Raw genomic sequence first — 20,629 nt, 5'->3', positions numbered from 1 at the left:
AATTTTAAATACATCTTATTACCAAAAAAATGCTATTGAAAAACGATATTAAGATGTCATTACCAGTTGAGCTTATCTAACTATTGCAGGTAATAGGGATTTCCTTGGGTACCTTTGGGTTAACGCGAGTCAAGAACTATTTAATATTTCTCATCAGTAATAATGTTATAATTATACAATTCTCTTCCTCTGTGGGTTCCTGTCTATTATTCTAACAACCAAAACTAGCTTCCCAGGGGACTCTTCCCAGTTAAGAAAACGTGCCTTTGAACCCGGGAGTTAAAGAGTGTGCTCCAATGTAACATTGTTTTAATTAATTTGTCTTCAGAAATTTGAAGTGACAGCTCTCTACATAATAAGAGAAACATTTGCCAAAATCTTACCAAAACTCTTTCTACCATGTTTTCTCCAAAAACGAAGTCAGAACTGCAGCTTTTAAAAGAATACTTATCTTCATTTGGTTGACATCTAAAAAAAAGAAAGAAGCATTTGCTATTTTATTTATGTATGTGTGGGTGTTTAATAGCTTCTTTTTGCTACAACTATTGCTTTTTTCCCTCCTTTCATCAACGATTGACTTATTTTTTACATTTTTTAACTTAAAATTTTTTTTCAGTTATAGTTTACATTTAATATTATTTTGTACTAGTTTCAGGTGTACAGCATAGTAATTAGACAATAATATACTTTACAAAGTGTTCCTCCTGATATCTCCAGTACCCACCTGGCACCATACATAGTTATTACAATATTATTGACTATATTCTCTATGCTGTACTTTACATCCCCATGACTGATTTGTAACTACCAATCTGTGCTTCTCAATCCCTTCACCTTTTTCACTCATCCCCCAACTCCCCTCCCCTCTGGCAGCCATCGGTTTGTTCTCTGTAACTATGAATCTGTTTCTGTTTTGTTTATTCATTTATATTGTTCTTTAGATTCCACACATAGTTGACATCATATGGTATTTGTCTTTTTTCTGACTGACTTATTTCATTTAGCATAATACCCTTTAGGTTCATCCATGCTTCACAAATAGTAAGATTTCATTCTTTTTTATGGCCTAGTAATATTCCAATATTAATGATATTACAATATTAGAGACATTTCGAAAATCATTTTAAACTGTGTTCTTTATAAAGTCTTCTTTCAAACATAAATATTGACAATTTATCTCTATGATGTCAGAAAATTATTTTCTGTAAATGGTTATAACGATAGAAGAAAGCAACAATGAAGGAACAGCACTCACCCTACTGATGCAGCACCCAAAAGAATCTGGTTGGTAGACAGCTGGATTGAAATTCCAGCACTTAGCATATTTTCACTTAGCAAAGAGGAGTTCTTCTCAGAAATCTGAACGAAAAGAAATCCATCAAAAAGTTCATTTAAATTGCTTCCTATGGTGGCATCAGACAAGGAAATAATAGTTATAGTTAAATATATTGAAAATTTGCTGTATTCAAGTACTGCCCTGAGCATTATATGTACACTATCTCATTTTCTGTTCACAACAACTCCATACACTTTGTACACCTATTATTTATTATCCACATTTCCCAGATGTGTGAACTAACCTAACGCGTTCAAATAACTTGGCGAGGCCTGGACAACCAGGAGTGGAGCTGATGTTTGAGGCTGGGTCTGTCTGACACCAGAGACTATACGCTTGGTCCTAATATTTCAGAAATCCCACTTCTTTGGTTCCTTTTTTAGCTAAGTGGAGTTAATTCTCATTTCTAGGTTAGTAAATCTATCTTTCAGGTTTATTTAATCCCTGGAAGCAACTAAGAGCTTCACCATCACCACCATCCAATCTGTATGGGAGGAAACTCCACCTCTTCACCTAGGAACATTGGACTGGTAACTTAATCAATAGAAATGTGCATATGTACATAAGTGTTAATATATAAATGAAGGAGTGGGCACTTTTAGAACTGGAAGGAACCCTAGAAAGATCAGATCTAGTGTCTTCAATGTTTTGTGGACACCTTCCTTCCCCTACCAGAGATGTGGTAGGGAGTTCATGTCTTTAAAAGCAGGTGGGCCTGGCCAGCATGGCTCAATAGTTGAGCTTTGACTTATGAACCAGGAGGTCATGGTTTGAGTCTTGGTCAGGGCACATGCCCGAGTTGCAGGCTCAATCCCCAATGTGAGGCGTGCAGGACGCAGCCGATCAATGATTCTCTCTCATCATTGATGTTTCTATCTCTCCCTTCCTCTCGGAAATCAATCTATAATAATAAAAGTGTAATATGCTAATTAGACCAGATGTCCTTCCAGACGACCTTCCGGACAAAGCCAGGGCTGAGAAGGAAGCCCAGATCCTGGGTGCCAGAGGGAAGCTGGTGCTGGCAGCCGGGGGAAGGAAGGCCTACTCTTGCACGAATTTCGTGCATCGGGCCTCTAGTAAAAATATATTAAAAAATAAATCTCCAGTGTAAGGCATGCAGGAGGCAGCCAATCAACAATTGTGTCTCATCATTGATGTTTCTATCTCTCTCTCCCTCTCCCTTCCTCTCTGAAATAAATAAAAATAAAAAAATTAAAAAATAAATATTTCCATCAAACAAATAAATGAATAAAATAAAGGCAGATGGGGTCTGTTTCTACTTTAATCTTATATCAACCAATAGAAATAATTTTGAGTAGTTCCCTATTATAATAGAATTTGAGAGCTGAGAAGTATGTATCAAGAGAATATGCGTCATTGGTTAGCAACAATCAAAATATATGCTCATGACGCAGTCATGCAGAGGATTCATCACTCAGCCAAAATCATAGATTTTACTCTTACGTTGCTTAAAATAGTTTTTATTAGGCATATATGGTTTAAATTATACACAATAAGTGACCACTGATTAATGACAAGATGTATAAAAATTTTTCTGATTTTGATATACAAGTTAATAAGGAACATGAAAATAATGGTTCTATAAAATTCACCTAGAAATAATTTTCACTAGATTTATAAATTACATCTATTTTGTCAGAATTCTTACATAGCATTTAGCTTTTCTTTAGATGTTAAAAGATCATCATTAAATCGAAAATGATGGGCATATCCAATTAGGCTTTTCACTAATGAAGAGTAAGTTCTATTTATAACCTTCACGAGTTGTTCAAATAGAAATGTTTACAAACAATAGCCTGAAAATTTCCCTTATGCTTAATCACTTAGGAAGAAAATGCAAGAAACGTATTATATTTTATTATTTAAATATGCAATTAAGATTTTAAATAACATGCCGAAGAAGAAATATTAATCTATTTTTGATATCATAACATGTAATAAAAATTTTAATCTATAATTTATAGTAATGCTGTTACAAAATCAAATGTAATATAATAACATTTTAGAATTAGTCAACACATTTTTTCTTATAAACTTTTTAAAAAATATATTTTATTGATTTTTTACAGAGAGGAAGGGAGAAGGATAGAGAGTTAGAAACATCGATGAGAGAAACATCAATCAGCTGCCTCCTGCACACCCCCTACTAGGGATGTGCGCGCAACCAAGGGACATGCCCCTGACCAGAATAGAACCTGGGACTCTTCAGTCCGTAGGCCGACGCTCTATCCTCTGAGCCAAAACGGTCAGGACTTCTTATAAACTTTTAAAAAATTAACATGCATCACTTTGTAAATAAATAAAAGCTTTTAAATAATATGTAATGATTATTAGAAATGAAAACTTTTAATAATATACTGATTTAAGATTTAAAACATGTTACTTAAAAATCACATCACAAACCATGCAAAAATAATAAAATGTTTTTTTTTAATTCACAATGGGTCTCATGAAATCATATTTTACCAAAAAAAAAGATTTAGAAATATAAAAATGTTGGCAAATGTTGACTAAGTTCAACTCCCTCACTTCACTAATAGAAAGGAAAAGTTGGGTGCTTTTTCCAAGAATGCAAACATAGATAGCAGCAGAGGTAGGATTACAACCAACTTGATTTCTTTTCATTGAATTAATGAACTCACTGGTATTTTTAACACTCCATGTGTTGCTATCCTTATGTTCAGTAAGGAAAAACAAAACAAAATGAGGTAGACCAACCCTCAATAGTTTAGCTGGAATAAATGACTGATGGAATTAACTCTTAAATTCCATCTTGTGTCTCATTCCTCTGAAGTGCCTGCTTCTGAAGGAAACAGCTAGAACTACAGCAAGAGACTGTCCCAAACCGCTATCTGCATGGCCTGAGCCAAATGAGTATTCCTTTAAAAGGCCCATGAAGCCTGATTCAGCCACCCACAACAGTCCTTAGCCCACAAGCGCACTTCCTCGGAAAATAACGTATCACAATGGAAGAGAGAATTCTTGTCATCTCCAGAGGCTTCCCAACGCCCCCCTCCCACCCCCCCAGCTACACTGTGCAGGTAGTTCCCTGTTCCTGTTATCCATGAAAAGGGGTCTGAGTGGGTCCCTGGTGTGACCTAAACCAGCAAAGCCGCGCTAGGATGGCAAGCAGTTGGGGAAGCAGAAATCCCTGTCCTACGTTTGACTTCTGACTCCCAGCCCCTGGCACCTCATTGCTTTCCCTATTCTCACATGAGCTCAGGGCACGGGAACAAGACCACAAGGTTTTCCGTCCTGTAGGACTCAGTTTTGCAGCTTCGGAGAGATCACAACACTTGGTCCTGGGAACAGCTCTCCTACGTAAGAGGGCATGTGGAATGAGGTCACTGAGGGCTCTTCACTATCTAGGCCAGGTGTTCTCCAGCTCTGCAGCTGATTCCGCAACAACATAAAGCTCAGAGGACCCCTAATGCCTCCTAATGCTCATGACTGGTGTGGGGCCCACAGCCACCTACTAATGGACGGAGGAGGGACTGAGGTCAGTCCTACCACGGCAGAGTTTTCTTACCTTATTTTTTGTTTGTTCTTTAGTCTTGCAGTGTTCCGATGCATGGTGTCTTACTTTTTCACACCTTTGAGCTCGAGGTGGCTGCAAAATAGCAGGTCTTAGGACATGTTCAGAATGTTTCAAAGGACCTTAATGGAACAGAATTAAAGAGTCAATATATCTTAAGTGAATGAAATACTTCTTCCTCCATATTTTTTGACTATTTTAATGATTATGATTAACTAATCAAAGTCAAAATAGCCAGTGAATTGCTCAGTACTTACTTCCAGCCAAGATTTTACCCAATAAGTATTTATTTTGGCCATGGGACCTGGCTTATCAAATACATTCTTTCATGTTTTGTCACTCAGCCTTACCTCCATCCCCCCAACACACACACACGCAGATTAAAATATAGATGGTAAAATGTAATTTCTGAGGTTTTCATAATAGAGAAACCACATACTTTGTTCTGCACTGTTCATGTCAACACTCCTTTGCACAAGAGATGGTGTCATAAAAACATTGTTTTTCTTCACTGTAAGAAAAAAAATATTTAGAAAAAATTAAGTCTAGGAGAGTGGGTCCATTTCTGTATGATTTGGGTCCTAACAGTCTCGCATGGAACTCACCAGTAGATGTCAGTGTCCGCACTAATAGAGTAGGAGGCAGTGCACAGGAGAGCGCTGACTGCTAAAAATGCGTGGTGGCAGGATGAGTTGTGCTACATAGTTCTGTTTCCTCTCATAAATGTAAGTGACAATTAGGTCATTAACAGAATAGGCCAACTTTAGAATCATGAAATGGAATACTGAGGCAAATTCTACAGATTATAAAATCTAAATTGATAAAGAACCCTTATAGAATGCTAAAAAATTGTTAGCAAATTCTGTCCCTCTCCCTACTCTAATAATACCTAAAGACAGAAGTGAAACCATTGTGATATGTTATTTTCCTAGGAAGTGCGCTTGTGGGCTAAGACTGTGATGGTGGCTACAAGTACAGAATTACTAGACATTTCAAATTGATCACCTCCTGGTTGCAGAAACAGAAGCCTTGGAGCATTTGAGTAATGGAGATGAGAAAAGAATAAGAATTGCTTTTTCAAAGTATTATAACCTGCTCCAAATTGGGGGTAGAATTGCTTCTGTAATTCAAAATTCAATTAAATGGTATTTATTATCTTCATTCTTGAAAAGCAACAATGAATTGACCATATAAAATTATGCAATTTTTCTCCGTTGCAATACCACCAATATTCTGCACTACATACAAAGGAATAGTGCTTACTGATATGAAGGTTTCTTTATTCATTCTTTCCTTTTTGTGTAGCTGACTTTTTTGGTCTGATTAAAATAAGAAGAATTAAAGCAGTTATCTCGATAACTCAAAGCCATCCCTTTGAGATTAGGACCCCATTCCTCTTAATGTCTGTAAGGTGTCAGTGAGGCTTAGAGGGACCTGCTGAGTTAGAAGCATCTCTTCTGTATCTGAAAGGTGTCTGACATACTGTTGCTCAGTAATGCTTGGAATTCTTAATAAGAATATAAATTCACTAATTTGAATATGTGGTGGTTCCCAGGTACATGAGGATCAGTGAAAAGAAAGTGAATAGTGTGTGTGTGTTTTTATTTCTAGTGGCAAGCTTAACTTGGAAAAGGCAGTTGGTTGTTCAATAGAAACAAAAACACCCAAGAATATAAATCATAATTTTAATGTAGAAAATGTTCCAACCATTTCAAATCTTTAATTAAAATAAAATAGTTTTTATAATGCTTAGCAAAGCAATATAAATTTCAAATAAAAAGGAAGTACTGTTTTAATTAATGAAAAGTACAAAAGAATTAATATTCTAAACTTTAAAATATAAATCTAAAGCATAAACTTTAGAATAAGAATCTAAAGAATAGTTGTATGTTTTGTATATACAACTATCCTATATAATAAAACCCTAACATGCAAATCAAACAACCAGTCATTATGATGTGCACTGACCACCAGGGGGCAGACGCTCAACGCAGAAGCTGCCCCCTGGTGGTCAGTGCGCTCCCACAGGGGGCGGGCCGCTCAGCCAGAAGCCAAGCTCACAGCTGACGAGCACAGTGGTGGTGGCAGGAGCCTCTCCCGCCTCCGCAGCAGCGCTAAGGACCCCTCAGGGGATGTCCACCTGCCAGTTCAGGCCTGCTCGAGCCTAAGCCAGCAGGCAGACATCCCCCGAGGGGTCTTGGACTGTGAGAGGGTGCAGGCTGGACTAAGGGACCTCCATCCAGTGCACGAATGTCGTGCACTGAGCCTCTAGTATGTATTATAAACCATATACATGGAAAATAGTAAGTAAAATAAAGCAAGTTCTTTTATAGGGGTGCCGTATACAGTATATTGCTATCTTAAACATAAAATCCTTAAAAAAATCATCAAGTTCAAACTTTCTACCGAAAATAAACAGATATATTGTCTGGATTTGTAAAGTTCTTAAGGTATTCTTCCATTCATACTTTAAGACCTCTACTTTGTTTGCCACTAAAATGTCAGTATTTTATAGCAGCTGAGAAAGAAAGATCATCATTAAGGAGAATGGATTTGGAAAGGTCAGCGTGACAGGCTCAAGGTTCTAGAAACTCTTTGAGTGCTCACCGGGTTTAAGATACTCTATCAGGCATGACGATGATCTCAAGGAACTTACAGTGGAGGAGACAGATATAGTATAAACAGCTGTATTACAAGGCAGAGAGCAATGCAATCAACTCTAAAAGGAATCAATGGAGTGCGCTGAGTGTGGAAGAGAGGCAAACTCAGTCACTGATTATTCAGAATACAGCACTATATGATGACATTCTTAGAACAAAGTGTCTTTTTAAAAGGTGGACATCTTTTATTTAAGTAGGTGGTTGCTTACGAGAAAATGGCTGTTTTCCCTACAAAAACTAATACATACTTAAAGCAGAAACTTTGTAAACATAGCAAAATACAAAGAGGGAGCTAAAAAACCAAACCACTCATAATCCCATTACCTGAAATAACCATTTCTACCACTGTGGCTTCCGTCCTTTCAGTCTTTTTTCAATGTTGGCCAATTGGATGCACTCACTGTATGGTTGGTTATATGAAAACAATCTGCTATTTTCATATAACCATATATTATAAGACCTATCCAGTGGGTAGACTTTTAAAATTATCCATTTGAAAAGTTTCTTAGAAATTTTATACTCAGACTAAACATAACAGAGAAACACTCACAGTCTACACTATACCTACCTCCTTGGGACTGAGAATCTGTAGTTTGCAAAGAAAAAGATGAAGACCGTATGCGCTTTCTTGAAAAACCATTACATTCTGCAAGAAATTCAATGTGAAGGGTAAAATTGCTTGCAATAACAAATTATCCTCAACTGATGATATGGGGGACAAATAGAATTTCCTTTTGTCTATACAAATTATCATTGGATAACACGTTAACTCCTGAAGCACAATTTTAAATACTGGGGTTAATAGCTAGGTGATTATGACCTGATAGTCATATCATCAGTTGTGAAACTATCAGACACAGTAGTTTCAGCAAGAAATTGCATATGAATTCTGAGACTGTATGGAGAATGTTTTTGGTACGTTGAAACAAAGGCAGTAGAGAATCATGGGATTTTAGAGTTGCTAACATCACTGATTTCAGGGACCCTCATGTCATCTCTCAAAACAACAGCCCGTCTACTTTCTTGTTTGTTTCTTTGTTTTTAATTTTATTTTAATTTGAAAATATTTTCAAATTTACAGAAAAGTTGTAAAAATAGTACAAAGGATTCTCATATGCCTGCCCTTCAATCAGATTCAGCAGCTGTAAACATTTTGACTCATTTGATTTATCATTCTCGATTTACATACATATTTTGCTGAATCACTTCAGATTAAACTGTGTGTTTTATGTCCCTTACACCTAAATATTTCAATGTTCATTACCTTAGAATAAGAAAATCTCTCATATTATCCCAGTATGATGATCAACTTCAAGAAATTTAACATAACATACAATATTCTGAACTAACCCACCAACCATAATTTTGTCCATTGACTAATAATGTCCTTTGTAACATTTTCCACCCAGTGCAGGATTCAGCCCAGAATCATAGATAGCATTTGATTGTCACAAGTCTTCTGTCTCCTTTAATCTGGATTTTCTCCTCAGGCTTTCTTTGTTTTAAAGAATTTATTTCTCATGTTTTAATAAAATATTTTTTCATTTTGAGTTTTTAATGCAGTTTGAACTACATTTTCCTGTTGAAATCTTTTTAAATTAAATTTATTGGGATAGCATCAGTTAATAACATGATATAAAGTTCCAGTGTGCCATTTTATAACACGACATCTGTATACCCTATTCTGTGTGAGCACATAACACTTTCATGTTTAAACAAAAGAAAAACCGTCAAGTTTTACGTAGTCTGTGCCACATGCCAACATGCTTGTGCCTGCTTACTAGTATGTTCTTTGTCTAAAGGTTGGTTTTGAAATACAAGGTTTAAATCGTTACCAGGTTGCGCTGCTTCGTGCAGGGTTTCCTCCGCAGGCCTCTGGAAGGAAAGGAAGCTGCCAGTGAGAGTTCTCACACCAGACTTCTCCCCTGTCGCTTCCTAAGAGAATTCTCCACAGCCAGGTCTCTTGGGCGAGGCCAGGACACAGCTGCTCACCTTACTCATGAGCATGCATTCAAGAGCAAGCCAAGTCCGGCAGAGCGGGCCCACTTTCCAGTGATGCAGAACCCCTGGGAGCTTCTGAAACTTCGACTCAGGGTTCTGAGTGGCTGACCTGGGCTGGGGCCCGTGAATCTGGTTTTTCAACAAGGGCTTGGGGGTTAAGATTTCCTTAGTTAGTTAACTTTGGGGGTAGTGATGTACATTACCTGCATAAGCAAGAATGAATAACAAGGAAATACTAACTGAGATAAAGTGAGAATACTGTTTGTCTTTTGAAGCAAGTATGATGCTGATAAAAAAGATAGGGTCCTTCAGATCCCTTTTTAAATCAAATACCGCAGTTTACAACTTATTTAATACTCCGTGTCAGGCTGGACTGGAGGAGCCTTAGCCCTTCTGATCTCTTTCAGTTCCTCCCACCCAAGTCACTCCAAAAAAAAGTATAATTTAGTGGAAATTCAAGACAAGGCACTGGCTTCCCATTGCAGCTAAATTGCTGTCGGTAAATCCCTACTATATAAATATTCTGGAGGCACTACTCTGTAAGTGAAGAATAAGAAAATAAACTTATTCAGCAGGGATATATCATTTAGTGTAGCTAGCTTCTTTCAATAAAATTTTCTTTGTCAAAGTAAAAATCAAACAAAAAAAGTCACTTGATCTTACCTTAAAAGATTGCTCTCTCTTTTCAAAAACAAATATTGGTTGAGCAATGACAGATTTTTCTGTAAAATAAAAAGAACAGAAAAGAAATAAAACCATATTTTGACATTTCTAATACCAACTAAAAATATTTGAAGATTTTGTTTATTTATTTGTATTTTCTTTCTGCCTTTGGGTAAAATCCAAACCGTTTTACATGGATGCTATAAATGGAATATTTATAAATAATTTTAATAGTTAATTACAGAAATAAATACTTGGGGGAAAGTGACAGTAAATATATTTCCACAAATAGAGCGATCATCCCATTAAAAGAACATGTGTTAAGGGTTTAAGAAAAACAAAATATAATTCCCTGCCTTCAGAATCCCACCAAGATAGAGTGATTAACATCTATACTTTTAGAATAAAAAGTTTCAAGGGGTGAAAAATCTCATTTGATAATAGTACTCCTCCTTGGATCAGATCTGAAGGTATAGATGTACTGCATTCCAGCTTTAAAAATTATCTAGAAATAATCCATATTTCCTTGACTAGAGTAGTCATATACTAAGAAATGCTTCCAATATTTAGACTAAGAATCAGTGTTAGTGTTATAAAGTAGCTAAAGTTTGTCCTCAGCCGTACCAACCTTACTAATCTTTTGTATTTTTCTATCTTAGGTAGGACAATAGAGAGAAACTCATTGACTCTAGGGTATAAATGGGTGATCACAGCTTTAAATATCAGCACTCCAGCATTCTCAGGGAAAATTATATGGTTCTTAAGAGCTTGGGCTCTGGAGTTAGGTAGGCATGTGTTCAAATACAAGTTTCACTACCAATTGGCTTTAGGAAACTGAATATGTCTGTACCCGTTTCCTCATCTGAAAAAAGAAAGATTATGACAGTACTTACCTCACAGTTTATGTGAAGATTAAATGGATTTTTAGATCTAATTATTACATTTTAATAAAACAAACAAAAAAGCCTCAAAAAATAGTAAATATGTGGCATGCCACCAACCCGCATTTCAAAACTCATAACCGACATGGCTAACTGATGACACACTTTCTTGAGGAGCCCAAATATGAGCTCAGAACTTTGCCCCTGATAGGTTTCCAGAAGCCATTACCCACATTCCGTGCTGCCATACAGGCCGAGGTCACCTGGCACCCCTAGGCTGCATAAATACCTCTAGCCGGGGTGTTTCAAGGAACTACCACACCTTTCAGATGCCAGAAAGGGTTCTCCAGCTCCCCACAATGTTCTCCATGAGAGAGTGTCACAAACTCCGCCAGACGACCCTTCGCTGAGCTCCTGGGGCCACGTGAAGCTGGGTACCTTCTTTCGGCCCAATGACGTACACTACTCACTTCTTCTGCAAGTGCTACTGCCCTGGCCGCCCTGGGAGCCAAGTGAGCCCCAGCACAAAACATGCAATAGCACACTGGCAATCCCATCCACATTAGACTATAGCTCAAGGCTTTGCTCTTTCTCCAACAAGCTTCTTTCCAGCAGTTACTTTAGATGTAAGAAAGGAGCTCGCCAGTGACTTTGAAAGGAAACTGTCTTTGTGGATGTGCTGGGGAATACTTATGAAAACCAGCAATGAATGGGTCTTTTCTCAACCGGACCTGGATAGTCATTCTTAAAATAGCATGACTAGGCCTCAGCCAAGACAAACTACATCACTTTCCTTCTATCAAAACAGTCAGCTAAACACGGGCAAAAGCGATCTTTAATGGCAGCATTAAGGAGGGAATCCCACAGGGTTACTCGCAGCCTGGAAGGCATATGGTAAAGTAAGAAGGCCCCTTTTATTCGTTAATTCAACAAATATTTATTGCACATCTTTTGTGTGCCAGCCACTGTGTTAGGACCCAGGCACACATTGTCTGATTGAAGGTACATTAGCCTCAGGCAGCTGCCTGCTCAGCCTGACATGGTCCAGCACATTAGTTAGAAAGCAGATAATCTCCTATCCTCCACTTCCATCTAAACTTTCTCCCTCTCTCCCACGCATTTATCTGGGCTCCAAGACAAAGACAAAGTAAGCATTGATCAAGCCACTGGGCTCATACCAGCTTTCGCACCTGACCCAGTAGGAAAACCCTATATAATAAAAGGCTAATATGCAAATTGTCCCCTCGGGAGTTTGACCAACCTGGAGTTCAACTGCTCGCTATGATGTGAACTGACCACCAGGGGGCAGCACAGAATGAAGGAAGGCCCCGGCCGACAGCTGGCAGCTGGGGGAAGGAAGGCCCCGATCAGCCCTGATTGCCAGCCAGGCCTAGGAACACTACCCATGCACTGGGCCTCTAGTTTGAAAATAAAAGCAAGGTCCTTGAAATTATATTTTTAAAATTTTATCCTTTATTATTTATAATGTATTTATTATTCAAGCCATTTATCTAACAAATATGTAGTGATGGATGACTGTGTATGAGATAGTTTGCAAGGTGAGAGAGAGGACAGTGGTACAAGAGGAGGCCAAAGACCAGGTTGGAGCTTTGGGAAGCCTTGTAGGCTGAGCCAGGAGTTCTGTTTTCATTCAAAGAAAAAATGGGAAGCCAGTAAGAGATTTTACTCTGTGGAATGATTCACTGGGATATGCATTTGTTTTTTTAAGATCACTCTGCCTGCTGTGTGGAAAGGGGGCCAGAGGGGGAAGGACTGAGAGAGAGGAAATAATTAAGAGGCTAGGCTAAATTCCAGAAGAGACCTGGCTAGGTTACTCTTTGCTTCTTTGATCATCTTGCATCTCTGATGTTTTGAGGCAAATGGAATAATTAAAAATTTAAAATACAGTCTTCTGTTAAAAGGAATGAAGATGAAAGAATGGGGAGGAGAAACTTAAAAACTTAAGGATTAATTTTGATGTTTTGCCTGTTTTAAGGTTCATATAACATTTAATGAATCCCAATATTCATGGTTGTTTTCTAAACTACTTCATTATGAGAAGAAAGATGTTCATTTATCCCACACATATATTTAAGTACCTGTTATATACAAGAAAGGACACAGTGTACTATTGATATAACTCAACCTCAGTTCCCCTGTCATTCTGCTCCACAATGGAAGCAAGCAGTGGGCGAAGAGCTTTTACCCATCATCGTGTCTACTTTAATTAATCACTTTGTGGGTTAATATGCTTTCTACCATATTTACAGATGCTTACTTACTAGCACAGGTGGAGAAACGAAGGCTCCAAGGGATTTGCTCGAAGTCATGCACTAGTAAGTGGCAAAACCACTAATTAAACCCAGGCCCCTCCTACAAATTATTGATTTTAACTCCCATTTGTCATACTGTGATATCTGATACAACCTCACCTGTAAAATATCATGTTCTACATGTATAATATGTACACTGTTGGCACCAAGAAGAGAGCAAAGGAAGGGGCAAGGAGGAGACTGCTGGTTTTACCCCCCAAAAAACCTTGTAGAACCATTTGATCCTTCAAACCATATGAATAAGTAGAACTAATATACTTTTAAAAAATAATCCCTTCCTACTATAGTGTCAGACACCCATAATTAAAGGACAAATCTCAAGCTCCTTGCCCAAAATAGACTTCTTCTTGAGTTGCACCACCTAGCAGGCAGGCATCCACTATCTTCTTTCTTGGCAGATTCCAGAATGATGGAAATATCTATCTATATAAAAGCCTAAGCGACAGAATGACTGAACGACTGAACTATCGATTGACCGGTTGCTATGATGCACACTGACCACCAGGAGGCAGATGCTCAATGCAGGAGCTGCCCCCTGGTGGTCAGTGTGTTACCACAGCCAACCTCCATGGCCAGCCAACCTCCTACGGTCCCTTGCCCCAGACTGAGCAAGACGGCCCCATTGGCCCCAATCTTTGGCCAGGCTGAGGGACCCCACCCAAGCACGAGTTCGTACACTGGGCCTCTAGTATGGAAATAAAGGTGTGAACAAGATGGATTCACTGAGTTCAGAATGCACGTTTGAGAGGCATCTCATGTTCTTGCCCTTCACCTTTATTGCAAGTACTCCTCCAAGTCTCCAGACAAGCATTCAGCTAGAAACTTATGCAGATATGTAAGAGCTTAGTTCTTCAGGATTCTAAAGTGTGAATAGTAAATATAAATTTCCTTTTCCCCCTGTTCCACAATTTCCCCCAAATCTGGGGTGGGTGGTAAGGTCTTGTCCCTCCTCTATTTCATTGGCACTCAGTCTCTGACAAACAAACCAACTTCATCGAGGAAAGTAACTGGAGGGTTTTCTTGAGGAATCATCTCAATGGAGGAGGTTTGAAAGGATCTACTGAACCAAAAGCAGATCCAGAAGAGGAGGCGGGGACTGAGAACAGACCCTGTGGCTCAGATGTGAGCATGTGAGAGCCCCTAGTCGAGCTGCCTCTTCAAACCTTTTTGGAATAAAGCAGAATATCCATCTACCTATCTCTCTCTATCCATCCGTCTCCCACATAGACATATATCTCTCTCTCTATCCAGACATCTACACCCATATGCACATGTACATATACATACATGCATACACACATAGCACTCTGTCAGACTACAGGTTGCACAGAAGACACTGGATAAAAGCGAGGTGCCCTGCCCTCGCTCATTGATCGGCTGCCTCCTGCATTGTCCCCAGTCCTATGTCATATGCTGACACCCTGTGACTCTCATCGGCTGGAAGAAATGCCTCATTGCTCCTCAGAGGTCTTTCTCTTTCCTTTCACTCATCACCTTATTCTTACCCCTAGCTTTCTTCTCACTTCCCCTGAGCTCCCATTCTCTTATTATTTTCATTTGTTTGTTTTAAATATCAGGATGTTTCTGAATTCAGGCTATGGCCCATAAATAGCTATAGAGATCCTTGCTCTCAAAGTGTGGTCCAGACAGACCAGCAACACTGACTGGGAGCTCATTAGAAATGCAGAGTCCTAGGCCCCGCCCAGACCTGCTGATTCAGAAGCTGCATTTACAGGCTCCCCAGGTGACTTGCACACATATCTGAGAAGCAACCCCAGGTTTCTGTCCACTGAGACCAGGATTAGGACGATGGCAGTGGAGACTCCTGGGGTTAGTGACTAAACCTTCAGATGTTATTAATGAGAAACTATGGTTATTATGACTCAATGAAAAGTGAAGTCAAGGGCTACTCTGAAGACTTAAAAAGAAATACCTGTAGGAAGGATGTTGAAATAATATAGAAGTTGATATTGAAATCAATCATTCAGATATGCTGTGAAGCCACAAATGATTTCCTCTCTAATGCAAAAGTTTGTTTTCATAATATGTCTGAAATCTGACTTTTCAAAAATGTTTAGCAAATATCTCTGCTTGTGATTATTAAATGTTAGTTAAAATGGTCATTCCTGCGAAGCAAACACTTAGCCTGGAAACCTAAACTACATAAAAAACATTTGTTGTAGAACTCAGATTCTTTAACAAGAACTTGAAGCATCTAAAGTCTCAACTGTAAATGATATCTTCTGTAGAAAATACCGACACATCACAGCAGGTGAGGAGACACGAAGTTTCTGAATCACAGTCTTGGTTTTTTGAAAAAAGAACAAATATCAAAACTAGATGAACATGTTCTAAGACAGTTTTAAGAAAGGGCAAAGTGTAGCCCAGAAAATATAAAAGGAATCCGGGTCAATTCATGAAGGAAGCACAAACATGAAACGTTCTGTACTTGGTTCTCACCAATACGGAGGAACTCTGTCAAAATGCAAGAGAAAGGAAATAAACAATAAATTACCCACCAACATATAAGAAGGATGTCTTTACAGAAAGAGGTGGTAGGGCCACACAGTGACAGGATTAACTGTGAAGGGACCATCTTGTTGCTAGTTTATGGGACACTCTGTACCGACCAGAAGGTGAAATAACCAGCACCCTGGAGGGAAGCAGGCGGTTCGCACAGGAAGTTTCCGGGCCGCCTCACAAAGCCCCAGTTCAACTTGAGACACAAGATGAATGAAGCCTGCTGGGCTGTTCCAGGCCTGGCCATCCCTGCACAAGCTCTAAGCAGTTTGTGTACAAGCGTGTTGTAAAAAACACAACATGTGAAGTAAAAGGGGAAAAACACTCGACCTTTTTAATCCAATTCTAATTTTTTTGCACTGCTTTAAGTTTTCATTGGAAATGAACTGCCAATTTGAAGAAATCTGGCATTTCTAGGGGGTTTTTTTTGTGTACAGAGAAACAGCGATCGGACTATCAATCCCCAGAGGGAAAGTAGGGGAGGGTGGGGGTAAGGGGGAGAGATCAACCAAAGGACTTGTATGCATGCATATAAGCCAAACCAATGAGCATGTATTTTGTGCCCCCATCAGAAGGAATGAACATGGGTTAAAAGCACAGACTCTGGTGTCAGGTTCCTAGGGTTAGGATCCTGGCTCAGCTGTGAGGTATTATCTACATCATGGGGCTGGTGTAAAAAAAATGAGCTAACACATGAAAAGTGCTTCAGTGTCTGACATAGGACAAACTGCTTTGTAAATGTGATTTGTTTGTAAGTGACATGTTAGCACTGTGGTGTGGTCATGGTATAAACCTGGTTTGCTGCTCTCAAAGAACTTGTACAACACAGAGGAGGAGACAACACCAACATGAATGAAATAATTATGGGCAAATCATAGAATCATAGTTCTGCAAGGGATTTTATAGGTCTCCCAGTGGAACCTACCATGAAAGTTGTCTAGAGCATCCTCAATAGATGGCCTTTCATAACACAGCATATCAGCAAGGCTAGCATGGATGCTATTGCTGGAGCATACCAGCCCATGGAGTGTGTGTTACACGTGTGCCAGGATCTTGGTCCTTCTTCCCATAGGGTCAACCTCCTGTCTTTATCCCCAAAGTGTGTACACATTTGAGTTCATCTATGAGGTCACATAATTTAGTAATTCCTTCCTTCCTACTACTGGGTAGTTTTCCAGTGTATGAGTAGACTACAATTTTCTCATCCATTTTTTACCTGCTTGCATATATTTCGGTTGTTTGCATGTTGGCACTCATAGGAATGACATTGCTGTGAGCATTCTTGTGCAACTTTTTGTGGACTTATCATCTTCATTTCTCTTGGGAAAATACCTAAGAATGGAATTGCTATATCATAGGATAGGTATGGATTTAACTATATAAGAAACTGTGAAGGTCTTTTCCAAAGTGGTCACACCACTTCACAACGATGAATAGGAGTTCTGGTTGTTCCACTTTCTCCTCAACACATAATATCATCGGTATTTTAAATTTTAGCTATTCTAGTGGCTGTGAAGTGGTATTTCACAGTAGCTTTTATTTTTCATTTCCCTACTAACTAATTAGGTTGAGCATTTTTTATGTGCTTCATTGGCCAACTGTATATCTTCTTTTTGAAGTATCTGCCAGATCATTATAGATGTAATCTCAGATTGACGTCATAGATAAAGGGATTTAAAATGTCACGGAATCAGCTATCAGACAGCAATGAGTGGGGAGAGGAGCCTACTGGACTTCTGTTCTCAACTGACGTAGCGTCTGCTGCCATAGGGGTGACGCCGTGTGGACCAGAAACCGCCGCTTAGGTGGCTTCGTTCAACTTTCATACCCAGCATCTGACACAGTGCTCTGCACAGTCACCGTCCCGGTAACTGCTGTAGAATAAGTGACTTGTATCTATAGGAATACCCAAAAGTACTTTTTTAATGAGTGACGAGGTAGAAAGAATTAAATACCTCAGTTAACATAAAACACTTCAGCATACAGTATGAAGGGTTGGAAAAGATGTGTGTGTTGCTGTGGCTGGTAGCTCAGTTTGTTAGAGAGTTGTCTTGATATACTGACCGAGGTTGTGGGTTCGATCCCTGGTCAGGACACATATAAGAATCAACCAATGAATGCATAAGTAAGTGGAGCGACAAGTCACTGTTTCTCTCTCTCTCTCTTTCTCTCTCTCTCCCCTCCTTCTCCTCCTCACTCTAAAAATCAATAAAAATTTATTAAAATTTAATTTAAAAAGAAAAGAAAGAATACATGTGTTGAATCTGGTCATGCCTCTGAAGAATTAAATGTCAATTAATCGTGGCCGGTATGCTAAATAAAAGAGCTGGAACCTTGGGCTGGTTGTGGGGAGGCCAGAATGCCTCAGTGAATGAATCCAAGCTAGACCACACTCTGAAACAAATAGCTTTGTTTCCTTGGACTTTTCTGAACTTTGCATAATAGCGAGGTTTGAATATAGCTTAGAGGAAAAATCAGGGCCTCTGCACCAAATGAATATTTTTAAACTCCAAGACCATAACTGGAACACCATTCAGCAGCCTAGCAAACACTGCCCAGGTTCACTTGTCAACTCAGGTGTCTGGGCGGCATTTGTTGGAACAGCCAGCTGTCAGTCTGGATTGCATCCGTGCGCTTCACAACTCTATGGCTTGTGGTTGATGTGGGCAGGCATTTCGAGACTCGGCTGTGGAAGAAGATGGTTGCTTTTAAACATCCTCGGCCAGTGGTCGGCAAACTCATTAGTCAATAGAGCCAAATGTCAACAGTACTTCTTCAAAATAGACTCGCCCAGGCCGAAAACCGACTTCTGCGCATGGGCCACGAAGTTTCAATCACACTGTACGTGTGCGCCCGCACGTGGTATTTTGTGGAAGAGCCACACTCAAGGGGCCAAAGAGCCGCATGTGGCTCACGAGCCGCAGTTTGCCAACCACTGTCCTAGGCCAAAGCTGCAGTCTGAGAAAGGAGACAGACTTTCAGTCTTGTTGGTGTTTTGGGAAGAATGCCATCATAATGGTATTTCCAGGCTGCTCTGAATATGGCCAGTAAGGGAGAACCCGTCAAGACAGCCTGCCTTCAATTAAAGCAGCAGTGGGATCCTATTTTCTACTTGTAAAGTCGGGAAAGAGCTTTTTAAGCAATACCCGGTTTCCTGGGAATCTATTCCTACACAGCTGATCAGAGGGCCATCTGGCCAAAAAACCACACAAAAAAAAGCAAAACGTTAAAACTATGCATATTCTTTGACCCCGCAATTTCACCTCTAAGAATGTATCCCACGAAAACAATTTTATCTCTGCAATGATTTATCCATTAGTTTATATTAAGACACAGTGTTGTTTGTAAGAGTAAAAAAATTAGTAATCGATGAACTGTCTAACAGTAGGGAATTGCCAAAGGAATTCTGCTACATCCATAGGAAGGAATAGTATACAACTGTTACAAATAAGGTGGTTGGAGAATATATGAAGATGTGGGCATTTGTTCATGACCTATTTTAAGTTAGAAAGCAGTTTACAGAGCACCATGTACAAAGTCTATTTTTGTTTAAAAATCACACAATAGAATAATCTATACATGTGCATAGAAGAAAAGGCTAGAAGACTATACATTCAAATGTTAATAGCAACCATCTTTGGGTGGTAATTTTTACGGATGATTCTTACCACCCCCTTTATGCTCCCCCCAGGAAGACTTATATAACAAATATTACACCAGCAGTTGGGGGAAGGCAGCTCTAAATATTTCAAGCAAAACGAGCAGCACACGAGAACCCTGTGCTGAATTCGGGTCGCCTACTGACAGGGGAGCTGGGATGTTTTAGTTCTGTGCTCAAACCCAGACACATGCAGGACTTTATGTTCCAAAGCAGTTAGTTCAAAATAATTCACACGAGCCCTGATAGCATAGAACGGTCTTACGAGTTTTCTCTGTTTTCATTTAAGGTGAAGTATTTCCTACCCACGCTATGCTAAGCCTTGTACAGCATCAGCCCACATTCAGGGAGGCGGCCTGACACGGTCACACAAATGCTAGCACACAGATGCTACCTTGGGAAGGGGGGGTTTCAGTCCTTTAGCCAACACTCCCCATGTCACTGAAATCCCAAGCTGTGTCTATGGAAAAAGAAATAGAGAGCTTGTAGCCTAAACTGACCCATAGCCAGATCCATCACAGGTCACTGAGGAGAAGTTATAAATGTCTGGGGGAAATCCTTCATTGAGGTTGGGGGGGGGGGGAGGGATGGGTTGATGTCATCTGTGACAGCACCCGGACTTTTCCAGTGTCCTTTGCTGTCCCGGACAGAATGGATGGGCGGGATCATCCCGCCTGTTCATGTCAATCGCCTGCCATGGACCGATCCAGCTGGCTGGACAGTGGACTTGAAACTTTAAAAAGCCTGAGGGCGAGGATGGATGCGAGGTAGCGGGCTTAGTCTGAGCGAGTGCCCACGGGGTGAAACTCCACCCTTTGCCCTGCCCGACTCCAGCTGTTCCTGGACCGTGAAGGGAAAGAGTCAAGAATATGTTTTGTTTGCCCACAAAGGAATTCGGCAGAGAGCCAGACGCAATTAAGCTTAAACTCGAAGTCAGAAGTGCACGACTACTAGGACAGGGAGAGAGTCCCAGGCTAACTCACAGCCACTCTCAGCAGCCCCCGCCCCGCCCCCCCATTTC

The 20,629-nt window shown here is 39.7% G+C and overlaps 1 protein-coding gene across 1 annotated transcript in view; it reads right to left on the bottom strand.

Annotated features, from left to right (window-relative positions):
• RANBP3L (RAN binding protein 3-like) overlaps window positions 1–20,629 on the bottom strand; it is a 57,059-nt gene that overhangs the window by 35,242 nt on the left and 1,188 nt on the right. Inside the window, exons 2-6 of the mRNA XM_014544876.1 lie at window positions 10,217–10,275; window positions 9,388–9,427; window positions 8,121–8,198; window positions 5,332–5,403; window positions 4,887–5,014 (exon numbers count right to left, since the gene is read on the bottom strand). Coding sequence (XP_014400362.1) covers window positions 4,887–5,014; window positions 5,332–5,403; window positions 8,121–8,198; window positions 9,388–9,427; window positions 10,217–10,275 — 377 coding nt within the window. The remainder of the gene's footprint in view (window positions 1–4,886; window positions 5,015–5,331; window positions 5,404–8,120; window positions 8,199–9,387; window positions 9,428–10,216; window positions 10,276–20,629) is intronic.

Source organism: Myotis brandtii, unplaced genomic scaffold, assembly GCF_000412655.1.
Source record: "Myotis brandtii unplaced genomic scaffold, ASM41265v1 scaffold384, whole genome shotgun sequence".
Lineage (NCBI taxonomy): Eukaryota > Metazoa > Chordata > Mammalia > Chiroptera > Vespertilionidae > Myotis > Myotis brandtii.
Note: the sequence above shows the minus strand (reverse complement) of the source record. Positions and strands in the feature narration are given on the sequence as shown.